We start from the raw sequence: 14,442 nt of genomic DNA, 5'->3' as shown, positions 1-14,442 counted from the left end.
TCGGAAAGTGGCTTCAGATTATTTGCTTTTTCCTAAATATTCCAATATCTTGAAGCATTAATAATCAGCGTTAATCAAAACAAATTAAAAAACGAGAAAAATCACAGAAAATAATTTATTTTTTGATAGGAGAACGAGATCCAGCAGGAGGAAGAGATGAGGGATAGTAGGGAGATATTCGGAGAATGCATTAAAACTTTAAAGCTAATTATACAATTTCAGATGCGACAGTGACAAGCTTCTTTCCAACAATCTTCGTCATAAACTGCTCTGGCAATGCCATTTCCGTGTACTCATCGTCTCCATCTTCCAACATCGCGGAGATGTTCATCTCACTGGATTTGGATGCAACAATTTGAGCATTCAAAGCATCACGTGACAGATAGATATGACATCCATCGGTTTTTTGAATCGAAACAGTTGGAAGTTCTCCGAGAGTTTGAATTTGAATTGATTGGCAATTGATGATTTCACATTGAGCAACAAGACCATCAAATACGACTGAAGTTTTACGGCATCCGTCCAATGTAATTGCGTTGGCCTTTCCTTTGATCTGTAATTTAATTTTTAGACTTTCTTTTTTGATAAATTTTTTTATCCATTAGAATTAAGGGTGTCAGTTTCTCAATTTTCTAATAAATCGAAAAAAAAATTCGTTTTACAGAAAATGTTCGTCATATTTTTTTGATTTTTAGTTTTTCTGATATTTCGAAAAGGGTGTCGGTTTTTTCGAATTTTTTCAAGAAAACAATTTTCAGAAAATCAAACATAAATATATATTCTAAAATTTTGTTAATGTTGATGAAAAACTAATAAGAAAACATATCAATTTTATCTAAAAAAAAAACAGAAAAATTACCAGAATTTAAAGATATTAGTTTCGAAACATTAAAAATTTCTTTGGAAATGGAAAACAGGAAATCCGTAATTGGAATTTTTGGTTTCTTTTCAATTTCTAGTTTTTCAGATATTTCGAAAAAGCTTCAATTTCTCGAAAAATATCTAAAAATTTCGGTCATTTTCTTCTTTTCAGAAAAAAATGTATATGTTTTCTTTTTATTTTTTTCCATCAACATTAACAAAATTTGATAAATTTTTCGATTTTCTGGAAAACCGAAAATTTTACGTTTTTATAGCCACAATTTGTTTAACTTAAAAATTAGTGTCAAAAATGACTTGTTTCATCTGAAAATAAAATTTATTCCACTTAAAACATCTGAGAAAAAGCATAAAAGTGGCCGAGTTTTTATTTTTTAAACTGAAATAAATTACATTTTTAAATTTAAAAAATTAAAAAGGTTTTATATATTTTGACACTGATTTTCAATATAAAAGCCTTGAAAAACCGGCCATTTTGTGTGAAATTGCGAAAAAATAATCGAATAAAAATTAACCTTGATAATAGAATCGTTACACTTGTAAATATAAATCGATTCCTTCTTATCCGTAACTTCAACGACGGCATTCTTATTACCAACTTGATGATCAACTTTCCAAATCTTTCCATCCCAGAAAATGCTCGATTCGTGAATTTTCTCCGGTTTCTTGTTCTCGCTCACCTTTCTTTCTTCAGTTTTTCGATTCATCTGTCCATTTACCTCACGAAGTACCGGATTTTTGTGAGTTTGCATTTCAGGGGTGACTTTCTTCAAACGACTAGTAGCCGATAATCCCGTATTGAGAGATTCCAGTAGAGCACCGACACCAGAAGGCTTGGAAGGCGCAATCAATGAAATTGGTGGAGGTGGTGGTGGCGGCGGCGTTGGAGCTCCTCCACTTTTCCTGTTACACATCGGAGTCGCACCGGGATCCGAATTCCAGACAAGACCAGTCGTGTGATGTTGTCGCACATATTCATGAAGACTCAGCATGAGTTCTTTGATAGATTTAGCCCATTCCGAATGGAAATCATTTTTTCCTTTGTGCTCCATAAGAATACGATTTAGGTAGAAGACTGATGTATCGATAGCATCTTTGATGAATGGAGCAGGAGTTTTTGGTTCAGCAACCCAACCGAAACCTGAAATAATTGGGAGTGTATTATTTTCAAATTTACAGATTTAGCAATGGTGTAACCGAAACATTATCGAAAAAAATCTAAGTTTAATCAAATTTTTTAAAGAAAAAAAAATATATATTAAAAGATATTTTTCGAAAAAACCGACACCCTTGAGATAAAAATTGCCTTTTTTCTCATTCAAGCTCGTCGAGTAGTGTCGATTTACGAAATTTTTTCAACAATTTTCATGCCATTTTCAGTTTTTAAACGAGTTTCCATTGTTTTTTTTCGAAAACTTTTTTTTGGGTCAATCGAACATTATCATAAAACTCGCGAAATTTCATATTTTCAACAAAAAGCAAAACCCACAAAAATTAAGGAAACTCGTTTAAACTGAAATTGAAAAAATTGGAAAATTTCGTAAATCGACACAACACGGCGCGCTCCAATGAGAATATGGCGCGTGCTTGAAAAAAGTAATGGATGAACAAGCGATTTCAAGCTGAAATATATAAAATAATGAAGAGTTTTTCACATAGATATTCGGAATCAGGGGCAAATTTTCACCTCCAACCGCAGCTTCAAGTCCGCAGATATGATTATAGAATTCGGATTTTCGATTTTTCTCCTTGAAATCGGAAAATGCAACAATTTCCTTCGACAAATCGTTCACAAGAGTCGCGAACTCGTCGTTGTCCGCCTTTTTGCGCCCACACGCAATCCACAAAAAATATCGATGCGTGAAAAATAGACTCCTAGTCTGAAACATAATTTTCGATAAAATTTGAATTAAATATTATATATTTCCTTACCATGCATCCAAGGCGATTCAAATCTCCTCCAATTTTTGCAGATAAATCATAAAACGAGACGAGATTCTCACAGATCGCATCGTCATAAAGATTAATGATTTGAGGCGTCGCGTCGACCGGAGTTTCTAAAAAGCAGTTTTTTTGGAATTTATAATTTCGAGAACAATTATTTAATTGCCTTTTTTGTTCGAGTCATATTTCAGCAATATATTCTCCGTTCGATTCGCAACATTCTCCAATCGAGACACAACAGAAGGATCCATCTGTAATGTTGTAAAAATAACTTTTAAAAATCGGAATTTTCTGCCAGAAAAAGAATGACATTTTGTTCGAAAGAAAGTAATAACATTACAAAACAGGTACAAACAGCTGAATTAGAAGAAATAAAACGTCAACTTCTCCAGTCACAGCGGCAGCTGCTAATATTTTAATTTTTAAAATCAATACCAAAACTTTTGAAAATATATCAGAATGAGATTATCAACAGGAATTGTCCAAGAAGCGATGCATTTTATTCTTAAATCATTTTATCCATTCCGACAATAATTACAAATTACAATGACCAAATGCTAAAAAATATACAATCATAGCGAAAGTATTCTGGGTTTACGGAAATAAAACATTATACAGCCAAGTAAAAGAAACGGAGGAGTACAGATAATTATGCATTGAAACGAGTGGTGAAGAGCTTCTTCTCTCCGTAGCCATATGCACTGTTGGTAGCCGCGAGATCGATTTGTCCTTCATTGTAGATTGGACTGAAAATAATAAATGAGATGTCGTATACATTTTACTGTCACTTACCCTTGATTGGCGGCAAGAACCATTGCTCCACGTTGACTGTAACGATCAGCAATGTACAGTGGGACGGGAAGTCCGACCGGATGGAAGACAATCTGATGATCGTAGCAAAGATCATTGGTCAATTGCTCGAGATGCCACAATGGCTCAGCTTGTGGGCCTGCTTTAGTGGTGAAGATGAGAGTGAACTTGGTAGCCTTTGCAGTTCCTTGGCGAGCAACAGCTGAGGCATGATACCACTCAGTGTAGACATTGCTCACAATGGTATGGTCCACGACCGTACCCGGCTCCAAATTAACAATACGTCCCTTGTCGGATTTGTACAGACGCTCGTTGTGAGCCTTTGATGAGGCGATGATGGTGATGTGTGGTCTGAATGGCGGGGTTCCCTCCTTTTGGAATGCCATGCACGCCTCCTTCACTCGGGCACTGAATTCCTCGTTGATCATTGAGAATTGACCTTCGGAAACTCCATTGAAATACAAAAGGATATCATCTGGTCTTCCGCGCTGCTCAGTGCATGTTTTGAAGATTGCCAAGAGAGTATCCTTGATGATGGATCCGAAAACATCCCTATCGCGATGAACATACACGTATCCACCAGCAAACTTTTGATGATGCTTGAGCATATTTGCAGCAAATCCAACTGATATTGGATACTGGAAAAAATGAAATATGATTATGCAGCTGTAACACATGACTCACATCTGGATTTCCACCAACTCGTTGAGAAGTAACAAATCCAACGATCAATCTATTTGGCTTGTTGAACGCTTCACTCCCAATAGCATAGTTCAGTCCTCCGAGTTTCATGTTCGTCTTATTGATAATGTTAAGACGAGTTTGTGGTTGACGGAAGACTTTCTCGGCGGTTTCAGCGCGAATCTCCTGAGTGAGCACGTCATACTTTTGCTCCAACGCCTTGATTTGCTGATGATAGTTGTAGCGAGATTTGACAACGAAGAAGAGAAGTTGCGTTCCAGCAGCCTTCGCTTTCTTGAAGATTGGTTCCAAATCACCTCTAATGATGAAACTCATCGTTGGGTTGCTGCATTTCATACCATTATTCACCATTTCATCGGCGAGCTGCTTAGCAAGTCCTCTGAAATTGAGTCAATAAAATGAAAAATTACAAACTGAAACTTACTGGACTTCTTCGTTTTGAACAAAGACCAGTTCCCATTTCGTCAATTCCTTGGCATCGTAATATTGTCCAGCACGATTGAAGTCGGTGGGGAATCTAGACTTCGGATTTGCCAAATCAGCGAGTTGGTTACCGGCGAACGCAATCTTAGGTTTTGGAAGAACCATTCCTTCGAGGTTGACTGGGTCTTCAACTTTGATGAAGCCATAGATATTGTTGGAAGCCAATCCGACGTTTCTCACGATAGTATCAGTTGTCGTCTTTCTGATATGTGGTTGTGCGGCTGACATCTGAAAAAGGATTCGGGATATTATTCAGATTTTAAAATATAAAATTACCTTAATCATGTCCGCCTGCTCATTGTTGATCATTTGATCATTCGTGACCGTCTGGTTCGGACAGAGAAGGAGAACTTCCGCAGGGAAATGAATTTTTCCTTGTTTCCCTTTCGCTTCAATGGTGAATAAATCGGGATACTTCAAAGTGATTCCATACTTCTTTTTGAAGTAGTCAAAGACGTTCGTGAATTCACGAGTTGACTTCTCAACTTCAAAACATGTCTCCTTAGCTGACGTGTGGAATCGACGGATCTTCATAACGACACCATCCTCTCCGAGACCCTTGTGCACACCGTAATTCAAGACAACATCCAGTCCAACAAAGGCTTTCTCAATTCTCTGCGCGGCTGGAGAATTCGCTTTGAGAGTTGTGCTGAAACCTCTGAACGTTTGCAAAAGTTCCACAAGTGGGGCATAATCCGGATGGAACAATGTTGTCTTCACTGAAAATTAACAATTTTATAACATTTTGAAAATCTAGATTTTCTGAAAAACTAACTTTCAGTTGTCATGAAGAGTGATGGAACTTTCTTGTCCGTTCCTTCCAATGTCTTCACCGACTTTGAAGCACCAACTCCTGAGTAGAGTTGTCCTTCAGCGTATTCCTTGTACGCGACGCTGGAAAAAACAATTAAATACTAATACGATAATTTCTTAGTTTCTTACTCGACTACAGTTGGGTCGATGAGGTAATGAACGCATGCTCCAACGGTGATAACATTTTTGCTGAAAACGAGATGAAATAGCTTGATTATCTCTGAAAGCGGCATACTTTTCGAACGCTGGTCCCGAGACAATGATGTTCATTGCCTCAAGCAAAGTTTTGTCGGCATTGGCTGGGCACGAGTTGGTTGTCCTGATGACGTCATTCGATGTTGACTGGAACGATTGATCAACCTTTTTGAGAACAAACTGTGCCTCTTTGAAGTTTTGTCGCTTGCAAATCTTGTCAGTAACAACGAAAGAGATGCTCTGAAACGCAAAATATTAAACTTTAAGCAAAAAATCGAATTCACCTCATTCTTCAATTTGGTCAGAGTGTACAAAGAGGCTTGACGATCGTAGAAAAACGGTCTCCGGTTTTCAGCTCATCGTAACGCTTGATCGAATTCACCTCATTCTTCAATTTGGTCAGAGTGTACAAAGAGGCTTGACGATCGTAGAAAAACGGTCCTCCGGTTTTCAGCTCATCGTAACGCTTGATCGCCTCATTGTAAACCTTCTGGCAGCGTGTTTTGTCGTTGTCGTGCTCCGTTCCCTTTTTGGCTGATTTGGACATTTCGATTGTCGCCTCAGTTCCATCAGGTTTCCGGAAGACGTAGTTCACTTGCACAGCGTACTTGTAAATTGGCTGATTCGGTTTGATCGCTGAAAAATATTGATATGTGAGCTCGAACGACTCGTAATTGTAAAATAAAAACTTATTCAATTTGCGAATGTTGGTATCGATATTGACCTTGGTTCCCCTCTCCACATTTCTCGTCTTTTTTGCAGCGAGCGGAGCGGTACCAAGCTTTTGGGCAGCTGGGGCAGCAGGTCTGTCCGAGACGAACATAGCTTCTAGTTGTTTTTCCATGGTTCGAGAGACTCTGGAATGAATGAAAATTGATATTCGGTGAGAATGAAGGAAAGTGCAATCATTATCAGTTTAAAACAGCGCTGGTTTAATACTCGCGGCTTGCTCACTCTAAAATTAAGCTGCATGTATATTAGTGATAAAGTGTGACTCATGTAATAACAGAATGGCGCCATTCGAATGGGAAACCATACACTAAAAGCTAGAAATCAAGACTGGTCATTACTGCGTAGAAAAGTCAAAAAGCGGAAGGCGAAAGAAAATCTTGACTGAAAATCAAAAAAAGCTCAATTGGACGACGAAAGCTAAACTCAACATGCTGAAAATTAATTATCTATCCGAAATAATCACACAACAGTGTTGGATATGGAAATTTTTACATTAATTTCGCACAAAATCACAATAAACAGACAAAAATAAACGAACAAAGCGATGAAAACATTTTAAACTCTCTAGAAAAATATCTCTGGCCCAAAAAAGTACGCAAACACCGGCTCCATCTACAGTAATCTTCCGCAATTGTGTACCGTAGTCTCAAGAGAATTAATTGTTTTGCGAGGCACCACGATTTCAAGATCTGATGGGATTCCGGATCTACGTTTTCCGGATCTACGTTTTCCGGATCTACGTTTTCCGGATCTACGTTTTCCGGATCTACGTTTTCCGGATCTACGTTTTCCGGATCTACGTTTTCCGGATCTACGTTTTCCGGATCTACGTTTTCCGGATCTGGCACCTGCCAACGCACAAAACGCTTTTCAACGCACGACTTTTTTCGAAATTTTCTTCTAGAATAAACGCTTAACAATACGCGACGCGTAACATCGGAGCATCGTTGTCACTTTTTTCTTAGAAAAAATAGCGTTTTAAGAGTTGGCACGGTGCCAGATCTGGAAAACGTAGATCCGGAAAACGTAGATCCGGAAAACGTAGATCCGGAAAACGTAGATCCGGAAATGGTAGATCCGGAAAACCATCAGATCTTGAAACCGTGGTGTCTCTGTTTTGCGCTGAAATCAATCGATAAATATGTATTTCAGCGCAAACAACATAATTTTTCTACGCGTGTCGAATGAAAAAAAAACAGAACGAACTGCCATGCCAGTCTCCGTCTCTTCAATCAACGAAGAATTGCGAGCAAAGAAAGAATACTAAATCAAAAACCGTCGGCGGAAAAGAAACCATTTTAATCATCGGCCACCTGCCACAAGATTTCAAAAAGAAACAAATAACGAAGTGACATTAGCCTTCTTTTCTTCCCGCCACCGCGGTGTCCTTGTAGGTCAAATTGAAACTTATTGACCAACTTATTTGAGTAGAACAAAAACAAACCTTTTCAAATTGAAGATTGGCTTTCGAAGAGAACACTTGCTTTCCTCTATGGAAATGTTCGAAATAAATTACTTTTTGTCAAGAAGTCGCTTTTTTGTTTGAAAACGTGAAAATTAAAACGTAAAGAAAATTTAAATGTAAAAGTTCACGAAAATTACCCTGGATTCCATCGATTCTTTGGTTAAAAATATTTTAGTCTTCAAAATTTGAACTTCAAATTAGTGCATAATTTTTGAATCAATTTTAAATATTTATTAAAAATCAGATAACTTTCTTTTTTATGTACACTTATTATTTAACATCAAAATTTTAAATTATAAATCCCGTCGTTTCACTGCATGTAATTCTGTTTCCGGAGCATCTGCCACCCTGACGACACCAACTCCACCGCCCAGCCGTCGGTAGAACATCTGCGAGTGCGTCTTCCATCGATTCGTATCTTTATCGAAAATTTCCACAGATTTCAAATAAGTCTGTCCATCAAATCCTCCAACCGCATAAAGCTTCTCTCCAACAACCGCCACTCCGACTCCACTTCTCCGATTACTCATGGCAACAACCGGTTGCCATTCGTCTCTTTCGACACTGTATCTCTCCGCCGTGTTGAGTTCTGTAGTGGTATCTCTTCCACCAACCGCATAAATGTATCCATCATAAACCGCTGTTCCAAGATGCTTTCGTTTGGTTAGCATCGGTCGAACTTCTTCCCACTTTCCAACTCGAGGATCATACCTTTCTACAGTATTCAGAGGTGCGGGTCCATTTGATCCACCAACTGCGTAAATGCAACCATTAACAACTGAAACCGAAACTCCTAGCCTTCTAGTTCCCATACTGGCCACTTTCGCCCACTCGTTTTTCCGTGGATCATACTTTTCGACAACATCAAGACAACTTTCTCCATCTTGACCTCCTACAGCATACAGAGATCCGTTGAAAGCAGCTACTCCAACACTCGTTCGACATGTGGCAGTTGGTGCCACATCACTACTCCATTGATTGGTCATTGGATCGTATCTTTCTATACTATTCAAGTATGATTGTCCATCGTGACCACCCACAGCGTACAAAAGATTCTCCAGAACAGCAACTCCAACTCCACATCTTCGTTTTCCCATCGGAGCCACACACTTCCACGTGGTTCCTCCTTTCATTGGATCCAGGCGCTCGATCGAAGCGATCGCATCTCCACTGCACCAGCCTCCGACAGCGTACAAAACTTCTGATCCTTGTAGAGGTTTTCTGGGTTTCGTTCGAGGACCTTGCATATTCGGACGCTCCACGGGAAGAAGCAGGTAGTTTTTTGCCTCGTCAACTAAATCTCGGCTCGCTGGATCCGATTTGACAAGGATCTCCTCACTGACCACACTCACCAAGAACTTCGGAGTGCATAGAGGCAGACGGACATGGGAGAGCAGCTGAAGAAATAATAAATAAAAAGAGCTCTGGATCTCTGTAGCCTTACCATGGATAAATGAGTTTTTCTTTTTGAAATATCATGTCTGACCCATTGTATTACTGCGGAAAAAACTAGCTCTTCAGAAGCTGCATTGAGTTTATCGCTTTTGATGATTGTTGTAAGGCTTTCCACAGTTAACATTTGAAATTCCTCTTTTCCAATCACTCTCTGAAATTAAAAAGTTGGAGTTAAATATATTACCCAAGAGTTTCGCGTGCGCCTTTAAAGGGTACTGTAATTTCTAAGTTTCCTTGTTGTGGAATTTTCATCGATTTTTCAGAAAAAATTCTATCGAAAAGCAATAAATCAATGAAAATTTCGCAGCAAAGTCGTGGCGAGACCATTGTTGGTCCAAAAATCACAAATTTTCGCATCTGGCTAATAAGGAAAGTGTTTTTAAGCAATTATTTACCGAGAAATTTTTCAGTGCAAATTCATCTGCAGAACTTAGGAGCTCTTTGCAGGAATGTGTATCCGCAAATGCTCGAATCCCAAGACAATTCGATGGATCTAACTGTTTTTTCAAATAATCACAGCATGCGGTTTGAACTTCATGAATCTGAAGGAGGCATGCCGCCGGAAGAATATCCTGAACATTTGAGTCATCAATTGCAATGGCTCCAGTATAACAAAACTCGATAAGTGCTTCAAGAGTCGGTGGCTCAATTTCTTCCATGTTAATTTCTCCTAAAAAGTTAATTTTTGTAGGTGATTTCTGATATTTGAAATAATTACTCATATAACACTCAGCCATCTGAGAAGTGAACATTGACAAAAAGTATGGAGAGCACGCAGACAGCACAACTCGATGTGCATTTATTCGTTTCCAGCCGCAAATCTGAAATTTTTACTGATTAAATAAATAATCAATGTAAAAATTATACCAGTGTCACATCACAGAGCACATCGCGATTTTTGAGCCCACCGAGTTGTTGGAGAACGGAGTTTGCGAAATGAGAATTCTGAAAATTCAATTTTTAGGTTTATTATATCTGTAACTCGAAATTAAAGGCGCATGGATTTTTTTGAATGGGATTCGTCACGAAAAAACAATTGATTTTCAATTATTCCAAATTTTTGATATTGGTAATGAGTTTTGGAATTTCAATTTTTTGAAACAAAACGTTTCCTGGCTGTCCTTTGTGAATTTTGCGCTGAAAATACGATTTCCGGTCTTGACGCGGCAATTTTTTTTGATAAATGAGGAAAGGTGTGCGCCTTTAAAGAGTACTGTAATTTCAAACTCTCAGTTAGTTTATTCTCAAAATTTATGTGTTAAAATTGTCAAATTTGATTTTTTTTATACATAAGTTAATATATTTTTATCGAAAATTTATGCAAAATCGATACAAATTTCGCAGAAACAAGGGTTTAAAATTACAGTACTTTTTAAAGGCGCACACATTTTCTCATTTAACAAAAAAGTGTCGTTTTGAGACCTTCCTTACCTTATACTTGCTCTGTGGTTTCCTCGATTCGAACATATCGGCTGAGTCATGTGATGTCGACGGAAGATCCATGGGATCCGAAATCTCCTGACCCCCTCTCATCTGAATTTTATAATGTTTCTTATCTTGACTTGAAAATTTCAAATATCTAGCTAGAGAATATAACTCGATAAAATACCAAATGCCAAGAAAAAGTACACAAAAATTCATGGAAAATTACAGTGACAATAAAATTATAATGGAAAGATCTGAATCAGTAAATCAATTCGGTGTGGCAAATATATCACACCGGACGGCGAGGAGACCCTGTTCACAGTAAAATTGGGGGAGAAAAGCATGCACAGCAAGCTGAAAAATGGTTCAGGATGGAGAATAATAAGCGACATTGAATGTCGAAAACCTGTACAAACGAAATCAATTCAATCGGTATGGGGGAAGAGGGCAATTTGATTGTAAATGGGCGAGAGTGATGGAAAAGGAAGGAAAGAGAAAGAAAGAATTGAACTCGTATGGAATGCTAGTCACCAAGTTAGTAATCTACTACAAATTCAAGCTTTGTTATGAATAAATACTACAGTAATTTTCTAATCTGCATTTAAAGTCGGTGTATCCTCCTTTGAATGTTCCGTTTCCGACGAGCTTTCACTGTCCTCCACGCTTAAAGTATCATCAAATCGGGATCCATTTCTTTCCGACAAAGCGTCTCGGAGCATTTTCTGATTCTGCTCAAATTGCTCCTCAATCCGCGTCTGTTGAGCCTCAAACAAATTCGCAAGTGCCGTCTCTAATTCTGTCATCGCACTGCGATTACTCGACGTCTTTTCAATCTTCAACGCAGATGAAACAGCCGCAGTGACCGCCAGCTCTGCTCTTCGCATTCCTTTTGAGATCAGCTTGCGATTCTCTATTCCAACTTTCGCGATTCGAGCTCTCAATTCGTTTTTCACAATGATTTGAGTTTCTTCGCATCTTTCCTTATTTCTTCGATGAATGTAGAAGACGCCAGCAAAAAGAAATGATAGTGCCATGATGTTGAATGATATTAAAGCCACAATTAGATGATCAGTCTGAAAATTTCAATGTTACGGGATTTTCTAGTTACCTAGTTGGTAAACTTACATTCCATGTCAGTGAACCGAACATCACCGATTTGGCAGTTTCGTAAATCTTTTTCATTCTTTCCTCAAAGTTCGTGAAGTTTTCAAGCTTTCTGTTCAAAGCGGGAATAATTAGAGGTAGCCGAGCTATCGTTGGACCTAAAAATTAGAAAAATAAAGTTGATTCATCTTCAAAAAATCTTACTTGGCGGAACATTCGAGCTAATATGACAGGAAGACATAAGAACTTGTCGACTCATTTCACTTTGTACATTGTTGTATCGACTATTCTCTAGCTTTTGGAGGAGATATACAGACTGCCTCAGATCACGCAACTCCCGCTTCACACCATTCATTTTCGATCTCATCATTGCCTCGACAGTTTGGGCGGTTTTCTTGGAAGCTTTACGAGTTTCCTTTAATTCTTGTTGATATCCACTCATTTGAGATACGTACCTGAGAAATTATATTTTTATTAATCGTTCTAAAAAATATATTAAATGATTTACTCACTGTTTACTTAATTCCGAAAGGTACTCCGAGCTCAGTGTTAAATTTAGTTCAACTGCTGCAATACGTTTGCTTAATTTCATAAGAACCAGCTCCCGTTGGTTAGTGGATCCTCCGGCGGGCAGAATCGGCTCAGATTTCGGCTTTGGAGGCAAGGAAACTTGTGGTTGCTCTCGAGCTGGAGGTTTAACCTCTTCCGATGGCTTTTCAGTGGGTTTTTCGATATTTTCAGCTTTAGGTGTCGGAACATCAGGTGCTGTGGAAATTTTTTGCACATCTTTCGGGTGAAGTCTTTGGATTGTTGCCAAATTTCTTCTCCTAGACTGTTCGAAATTAGAATGCCGACTTCGTTCTGCCCACAATCCGATTTCTGTCTTGAGGTCTCGCTTATCCGTAACTGCAGGCTTAATTGTGGATGTTTTCAGGTTATTCGGAGGCTTGACTAAATCATTTTTCTTTACTCTCGTTGGAATTGGAAGAATATGGCATATGAGGTTGGAAACTTTCCCTACAGAACATTGTGAGCAAACCGATTTCAGTTGACGGAAGCTGAAATTAAATATTAATAATTAATTCGGTGCTTTTTGGAAAGAAAACTTACTCTACTGATTTCATTCGTGCTGAAACAGTTTGATTCGGAGATTTCGGTGGCACTGGAAGCTGTGTCTGCATTTTCTGCTCCGATGGTGGCGGAGTTGTCACTGGCTCTTCCTTCACTTCTTCAATTACATTTAAAAGATGAGCAGCAGCTTCTTCTTTGTCATATTCGTCAGCCAAAGTACTCCCCATCACATTAACAACCGAAACAATGCAGTAATGTTCTTTTCCATAATGATCTTCTAGGTTGATCCTGACATATTTTGCATAGACATTTGTGTTTGGAACATCAAAAGTTTGCAAATTCTTATGATGATCCTGCAGATGAAATGGTCCAACAGAGATCCAATTTGCGAGAGGAGGGTATCTCTCAGAAATGAAAACTTGAATTGTTTTGGGTCTTGAAGCGAACAGTTCAAAGTTTCCAATAGCTATCTTTTTAATCTGAATTGCTTCGCATAACTCAATAACTATAAATTTTTCTTTGGCAGATTGGCATGGATTTCTCATATAATCATCGACGTCTTTCTCATTTACAACAGCTTTAGCATTCTCAGCTTCAGGATTTGCAGCGATAATTTTAGCGCCACATTCCCGACTGGCAAAGTTTCTCGGTGGACGAGTGATTGGGGGCAGCGGAATTGAAACTTCATCGTGCCGGGCAACTTGAGTTGGCTCAATTGTTTTTTGATTCTGTCCGTTTTGGTTCTAAAAACTCGAATTTAAAACATAATTCTCTCAGAATAAAATAAAAACTCACCGCAACCGCATCTCTTCGCTTTTTCGTCCATTCATCAAAGTTATCTATGCTTTTCTCGGGTATCGAATCCTTTTCCGATGCATTTACTGAATTTATATTTTATTTATGGAATAAAATATAAATATTATTACCCGAAGCCTTCATAATCTTTTTCGAAACATTGTACGGGGCTGACCTGGCGCAACCATCGATAGATAATGCGCAAATTGGACTGAAATTTCAAAAAATTTGTAAGAATTTGTGTTTTAAAAATAAAAGATTACCTATGTTCTCCATCAGTCAGTAAAATGTCTTTCCAGTGTTTTACAAATGACACTTCTTGATTAGCATTTATGTTGGGTAGTACTAGTAGTACGCTGAAATATTAGCAATTAAATTCATTTTTGGGATAATTCTTAGTGAAAACATCTTCAGTTCATCAAAACGACTTTTAAATGATTATTTTATATGAATACAATAAAAAACTTACGCAAATATCAATAACCGCTTGAGCTTCATCACCTGTTCCACCTTTCTCGCTCACCCATGCGTCGTGTTTTCTGTTGAGCTGTAAGTAGAAGGTTTAAGTT

General features: G+C 38.2%; 4 protein-coding genes across 8 annotated transcripts; all 4 read right to left on the bottom strand.

The window, feature by feature from the left end:
- Positions 1 to 102: 102 nt before the first annotated feature.
- Positions 103 to 3,074, bottom strand: cas-2 (C-CAP/cofactor C-like domain-containing protein; the record flags this gene model as incomplete). Of its 3 annotated transcripts, NR_131381.1 has the most annotated exons (6): positions 209 to 553; positions 1,395 to 1,509; positions 1,560 to 2,020; positions 2,567 to 2,759; positions 2,812 to 2,936; positions 2,990 to 3,074. NR_131381.1 is itself a non-coding variant. In NM_058923.8 (5 exons), the coding sequence occupies 5 exons, from the start codon at positions 3,072 to 3,074 to the stop codon at positions 209 to 211; spliced, it is 1,374 nt and encodes a 457-aa protein (NP_491324.1). The 3 variants fall into 3 exon arrangements, 2 of the variants coding, with proteins under 2 accessions (NP_491324.1, NP_001293294.1); NM_058923.8 differs by having other exon boundaries at positions 103 to 553; positions 1,395 to 2,020; NM_001306365.3 differs by lacking the exons at positions 2,567 to 2,759; positions 2,812 to 2,936; positions 2,990 to 3,074 and having other exon boundaries at positions 1,395 to 1,931.
- A 222-nt stretch (positions 3,075 to 3,296) lies between these two features.
- Positions 3,297 to 8,058, bottom strand: ppw-1 (Piwi domain-containing protein). Of its 3 annotated transcripts, NM_001372597.2 has the most exons (11): positions 8,003 to 8,058; positions 6,516 to 6,683; positions 6,209 to 6,462; positions 5,867 to 6,066; positions 5,761 to 5,820; positions 5,594 to 5,712; positions 5,095 to 5,537; positions 4,760 to 5,046; positions 4,318 to 4,714; positions 3,616 to 4,271; positions 3,320 to 3,569 (listed from the first exon to the last, which is right to left on the bottom strand). In NM_001372597.2, the coding sequence occupies exons 4-11, from the start codon at positions 5,899 to 5,901 to the stop codon at positions 3,473 to 3,475; spliced, it is 2,094 nt and encodes a 697-aa protein (NP_001359879.1). In that variant the 5' UTR covers positions 5,902 to 6,066; positions 6,209 to 6,462; positions 6,516 to 6,683; positions 8,003 to 8,058; the 3' UTR covers positions 3,320 to 3,472. The 3 variants fall into 3 exon arrangements, with proteins under 3 accessions (NP_491323.2, NP_740836.1, NP_001359879.1); NM_058922.8 differs by lacking the exon at positions 8,003 to 8,058 and having other exon boundaries at positions 3,297 to 3,569; positions 6,520 to 6,685; NM_170850.7 differs by lacking the exon at positions 8,003 to 8,058 and having other exon boundaries at positions 3,302 to 3,569; positions 6,551 to 6,683.
- Positions 8,059 to 8,233: 175 nt separating this feature from the next.
- On the bottom strand, positions 8,234 to 11,011 carry kel-20 (BTB domain-containing protein; the record flags this gene model as incomplete). Its single annotated transcript, NM_058921.8, has 6 exons — positions 8,234 to 9,420; positions 9,468 to 9,629; positions 9,874 to 10,148; positions 10,197 to 10,299; positions 10,346 to 10,423; positions 10,910 to 11,011. 6 exons carry the CDS (start codon positions 11,009 to 11,011, stop codon positions 8,317 to 8,319), a joined length of 1,824 nt encoding a protein of 607 aa, NP_491322.2. The 3' UTR covers positions 8,234 to 8,316.
- Positions 11,012 to 11,102: 91 nt separating this feature from the next.
- suco-1 (SUN domain-containing protein) lies at positions 11,103 to 14,420 on the bottom strand. Its single transcript, NM_001382881.2, has 9 exons — positions 14,343 to 14,420; positions 14,137 to 14,229; positions 14,005 to 14,084; positions 13,874 to 13,959; positions 13,118 to 13,821; positions 12,520 to 13,065; positions 12,212 to 12,462; positions 12,029 to 12,165; positions 11,103 to 11,976 (listed from the first exon to the last, which is right to left on the bottom strand). The coding sequence occupies exons 1-9, from the start codon at positions 14,369 to 14,371 to the stop codon at positions 11,494 to 11,496; spliced, it is 2,409 nt and encodes an 802-aa protein (NP_001370471.1). The 5' UTR covers positions 14,372 to 14,420; the 3' UTR covers positions 11,103 to 11,493.
- Positions 14,421 to 14,442: the final 22 nt, after the last annotated feature.

The sequence above is a fragment of the Caenorhabditis elegans genome, chromosome I (genome assembly GCF_000002985.6).
Source record: "Caenorhabditis elegans chromosome I".
Lineage (NCBI taxonomy): Eukaryota > Metazoa > Nematoda > Chromadorea > Rhabditida > Rhabditidae > Caenorhabditis > Caenorhabditis elegans.
This window is presented reverse-complemented; position numbering and strand designations above follow the sequence as displayed.